This window comes from Otolemur garnettii, unplaced genomic scaffold, assembly GCF_000181295.1.
Source record: "Otolemur garnettii isolate 467f Iridium unplaced genomic scaffold, OtoGar3 scaffold00127, whole genome shotgun sequence".
Taxonomy (NCBI): domain Eukaryota; kingdom Metazoa; phylum Chordata; class Mammalia; order Primates; family Galagidae; genus Otolemur; species Otolemur garnettii.
In genome coordinates, this window is record NW_003852522.1 from 69,147 (window position 1) to 74,873 (window position 5,727).

The following is a 5,727-nucleotide window of genomic DNA, read 5'->3' on the forward strand; positions in this document are numbered from 1 at the left end:
TTTAAAACATTCACATTCTACTCTTAGAAGGATTCACCTGTACCCCTATAAGATAAACCTCAGAAGTGATCCCTCCAAACCCCCTCCCTCCACCCATTCTCCCCTCCCTTTTCCCTCCCCCCCCCAATATTCTTAGGCTATTTGGTACGTGTAACTTTTGATTCCCCAAAAACGTAACTACTGATAGCCTAGTGTTGCCAGAGGGCTTACTGATAAAACAAGTAGCCGATTAACACATTTTTGAATGTTATATGTATATTACAGTGATAGTTTACAAAGAGGTGGCTAACACGTAGAAAATATTTTGTAAATATTTTGTAAAATTTTGTAATGAATATTTTGTAAATAAAGGTAGATTTAACTACAATTTCCCACTTTCCCTCTGTATGGCAACTTTTGGGACACCCTCTCCTGTATCTCTAGCTTAGTTTATTGTAAGGTTAACTTAGGGGAACCATCCAAACCATAGCAAATAGATACGCAAAACATACCTAGTGTTATAAGCTAAATTACATAGCAACGTCCTTATTTTTCTTCCTTAGCATTTTTCTATTCCCAAGCTTCCTTTGTACCAGCTATCTGATTTTATTCCCTAAAGCTGTCTCCATGAAAACGTACTTTTCAACAAATAAAGGAAAGAAAATCAGATTTCGTTAATGCCATGAATGCACTTCTTTCCTCCATGCAACTCAATAGCAAAAAACAAAACTGGGCAAAGGACCTGAATAGACATACTATCTCAGAAGGAAGACTTGCAAATAGTCAATAGGCCTATGAAAAAATGTTCAACATTGCTAATCATTGGGAAATGGGAATCAAATGGGAAATGAGTTATCACTTTACACCTGTTAGAATGACCATTATCAAAAAGACAAATGTTGACAAGAATGTGGAAAAAATGGAAGCTTTGTACATTGTTGGTGTACAGCATTAGGTAAAACAGTATGGAGGTTCCTTTAAAAATTAAAAATAGAACTGTATGTATGATCCAGCAATCCCATTTCTGAGTATATTTCAAAAGAAAATAAAAATATCTTTACCCCATGTTCACTGGAGTACTATTCACAATCACCAAGGTATGGAAACAACCTAAATGTCAAAAGATAAATGAATAAAGAATATTCACAATCCAATGGAATATTAAATTACCTTTAAAAAGAAGACAATCTTGCCTTCTGTGAAAATATGGACTAACCTGGAGATCATTATGCTAAATGAAATAAGCCAAATGCTCAAAGACTATTACTGCATCATCTCACTTATAAAGAACTTTAAATAGGCCCGGCGCAGTGGCTCACAGCTGTAATCCCAGTACTTGGGAGGCCAAGGTGGGTGGATTGCCTGAGCTCACAGGTTTGAAACCAGCCCAAAGCAGAACAAGACCTCATCTCTAAAAACAGGGCATTGTGGCAGGCACCTGTAGTTCCAGCTACTTGGGAGGCTGAGGCAAGAGCATGAATTCAACCCAAGAGTTTGAGGTTGCTGTGAGCTATAATGCTATGGCACTCTACCAAAGGCAACAAAGTGAGACCTTGTCTCCAAAAATAAAAAGGAAGGAAGGAGAGAGAGAGAACGAGAGAAAGAGAGAACTAACTTAAAATAGTCAAACTCAGAAACAGAAAGTAGACTAGTCATTGCCAGGAGCTAGAGAGAAAATGAGGAGGTATTGTTCAAAGGGTTCAAAATTTCAATTACAAAAGACAAATAAGTTTTGGTTGTCTAATATACAGCATGGTAACTATAGCTAATAATACTGGCCAGATGCATTGACTCATGCTTGTTATCCCAGCGCTTTGGGCCAAGGTATTACTTGTGGCCACGAGTTTGAGACCAGTCTGGGCAATACTGTGAGACATCTCCCCCATCCCAACAATTTTTTTTTTTTTAATTAGCCAAGCATGATGGTGTAACCCCTCCTCCTCAGGAGGCTGAGATGGAAAATCACCCTGGCTGACAGGAAGAGATTGTGTCTCTAATTTTAAGAATATATACACTATATGTATACTTGAAATTTGCTAAGAGGGTATATCATAAGTGTTCTCACTACCAAAAAAAATGGTAATTATGTGGAGCAATGGTTATGTTTATTGGCTTGATTGTGGTGACTATTTCACAAAGTATATGTGTAGAAAAACATCAAGTTGTACACCTTACATACATACAGTTTTTACTTGTCAGTTATACCTTGATGAGGTTGGGAGTGAGAAAGAATAAATGGATTGGCAAGATTAACCCCATTTTAAATGTGAGAAAATAAAGATTGAGTAAAATGAATCAACCCGACATAAAAGCACCAAGCACATAGATGACATATTTTAAACATTTTTTGGATGAAACCATGGATGATGGATGAATGCATGGATGGATAAATATAAAAAACAGGCTTCTTAACTCACATTCCCATGCACTTAGAACTAAATTTAGCTTATTGACTGAATGAATATCTTTGGGCCTGAATGTTCAAGAGTAATAAGAATATAATAATAGGCTGGGCGCGATGACTCACACCTGTAATCCTAGCACTCTGGGAGGCTGAGGCAGATGAATTTCTTGAGCTCAGTAGTTCAGAGACCAGCCTGAGCAAGAGCAAGACCCCATATCTATGAAAAGATAGAAAAACTTAGCCAGGCATGGTGGCAGACACCTATAGTTCCAGCTACTAGGGAAGCTGAGCCAGAGGATCACTTGAGCCCAGGAGTTTGAGGTTGCCATGAGCTATGACATCCAGAACTCTAGCCTGAGTCAAAAGAATGAGACTGTCTCAAATATGTATTTTATATATATATATATATATATAAAACAATAGATTTAAGGTGATTTTTTAAGAAAAATAACTACTTCGAATAGCTCCCTAGAATAGAGCTACAGAGCTATTCTAATATCATAGCTCTGTAGGAATGGCTTCACCATACCCTGAAGCCTTTCTTCTATACCTCAACCCTGCTTCACAAGCCCAGCATTTGATGTTACTTCCAATTTTCTATTTCTTAATCTTACCAGAAGGTGGAAGTATGATGCAAATACTAAGCACTCTGAATCTAGATCCAAATGGAATTCAACCACCATTGTCATCATTGCCAACGTCAATGAGATAATACTGATAATAAGGAATCTTACTTGGGTCTTGCTATAACCCAAGTATCATATATCTAAATCTTGTCTCAAAATAAAACCAGAACTATTGTCTTTCTATTTTATTTTTGGTGACATAACCAAAGGAGGGATTGTGTTAGGTAAGGTTTCAGGGATGCTCTCAAGAGAGAGAGGGTACCCAGGAATGGATTAATAAACCATGGTATATGTATACCATGGAATATGATTCGGCCATAAAAAGATAGAGACTTGGGCGGTGCCTGTGGCTCAAGGAATAGAGCGCCAGCCCCATATACCCAGGGTGGCTGGTTCAAACCTGGCTCCGGGCAAAAACTGCAAAAAAAAAAAAAAGATAGAGACTTTACATCTTTTGTATTAACCTGGATGGAGTTGAAACACATTCTTCTTAGTAAAGTATCACAAGAATGGAAAAGCAAGTATTCATTCTACTCAATACTAACATGAAGCCAGTAGATGATCTAATACATGCCCAAATAAAAGAAAATACTCAATTCAATTCTAGATGGGGGGAGAGGGAAAGAGGGAGGAGGATTGGTATCTTCCCACTTAATGAGCACAATGTAAGGTTACATGGCAGGCTCCTGGATGCAGGACACAACTACAACAGGGACTCTACCTAACAAAAACAAACACTGTAACTTAATTGTTTGTACCGTATTAATCTGAAATTAAAAAGAGAAAGAGCAGGAGAGGGAGTGAGGAAAGAAGGACAAGAAAGCCCAGGAAGGATTTGAACAAGGAATTGGGCTCCAATGATCTCATGGAGAACCCTGGAGTTATGAGACACCATGAAATTGATTCCTTTCATACCTCAACCTTAGACAGCCATTGGCTACAAGGTGCTCCCAGGATCATAACCTCCCAGAACAACTCCTGATCTCCTGAGGGCAATTCTCTGGAGGAAGGGACAGCTGTAGTTGATCACAATGAACTCACAACAGCTTGGGGGTGGGTATCTACAGAACAATCCTTAGGAAAAAGAAGTACATTCATGGCATTAACAAAATTTGATTAATTCCTTTATTTGTGTGTGTATATATATATATATATATATATTCATGGAAATAGTTCTCGGAAATAGACCAGGAAATGGGATCTGGGTGAAGTACCAACAGCATCCTCTGTAGAAATTAGTAAAAACACATAAACTCAGCCTGACCTTCAAGCTAACTGCCATGATAGGCCCTGAGACTATAAAAAATTAAGGATCATGTGGACCAAAGGGTGTAATGTTTCAGCTGGACAGGAAGAACACATTTTCAAGATCTATTGCATACCAAAGTGACCATAGTTAATGATAATATATAGTTTAAAATTCCTTAAAAAATAGATTTTAAATATTCTCACTACAAAAAAAAATAAGGATGTAAAGTAATGGATGTGTTACCTTGACATAATCATTCGACATATGTACATTGATCAACACATCACATTGTAGCCCATAAGTATATACAATTACTATCTATCAATTAAAAATTAAAATTAGAAACGAATCATATGGAAGCTGGTCACCCCCATGTTTATGATGTCATGGTGTAATATGGTTTATGCAAAGTTGTTGCTATTTTCAACACAAAACAAAGAAGTGATGTTCACACACTGGGTAGCAACATTTGAGGTAGTGGGAAGCATGACAGACAGGGAGGTTTGAGGAACAGGGAGGGGGATGCTCCTGGTGCTCTGCCCTGGTCCATTCCAATGATGCATCCATGGTTGAGCATGCAGCCCACCTCCAGGGCAGCCCACAGCCAACAATTGACTGACACCCAGGTGAGGCGCTAAGGCCTTGCCCCAAGAAAGCTCAACACAATGGTGCACACTCCAGGTTCCCCAGAGTATTATGCAAAGGCTAGACTCCTGAGACCACCTTGTTTTTTTACCTCCGTTTCCTGTCCTTTCCTGTGTCCTCCTTCTGAGAGTACCTCCCAACAAATCACGTGCACACCAATTCCCATTCCCAGCAAATCAAATGCACCCCAACCTCTACCCACCAACAATTCAAATGCATCCCATGCCTACCCACCAACAAATAAAGTGCAGCCCAAGCTACCTGGGAGAGAGGGAAGCAATAACTTTAAGATGTTTCTCTGTATTCTATGAAGGGAATCCCTCATTCCAGTAATAATGTTTCTGTGATACTTTAGATAATTGCCCTTTGCTTATTTCTTGGGTGTTGGATTTCTTGGGTGGGTTGGATGTTTATTTCTTGGATCTTGGATTGTTGGATGTTCAAAGAAGCACCACCTCCCTAAGACTGAGGTATGAGTTGCCTGGCTTCCCCATTAGAAGTTCCATGAAGGAAAGATTGTGTCCATTTTTGTTCACTGCTGTATCCCTAGAACATAGCACAGATCCTGTCACTAAATAATAATTTACTGTTCCTTGAAGGATGGAAATATTTAGAGACCTTTTCTCTCAAATCTCGTGATGGCCTGAATACACCCCCAAATGACCAAATAATAAATCACCCCCTCTGTCAGATTTTGGGGCTTCAGTCAAAACTGGTGAGGCCCATCTGCTGTGGGTGGGGGAGGTGCCAAGATGTATGAAAATGACTCCTCTGCAAACTCTAGATACTAACACAGATAAACCCAAAATCTTGATTTGCCCAGC

At 39.0% G+C, this 5,727-nt stretch overlaps 1 protein-coding gene across 1 annotated transcript in view; it reads right to left on the bottom strand.

Moving 5' to 3' along the window:
• Positions 1–3,072, bottom strand: part of ZNF333 (zinc finger protein 333) — a 22,565-nt gene extending 19,493 nt beyond the window's left edge. The window contains exon 1 of the mRNA XM_023517991.1: positions 2,998–3,072. Within this exon, the coding sequence (XP_023373759.1) occupies positions 2,998–3,072 (75 nt within the window). The remainder of the gene's footprint in view (positions 1–2,997) is intronic.
• Positions 3,073–5,727: the final 2,655 nt, after the last annotated feature.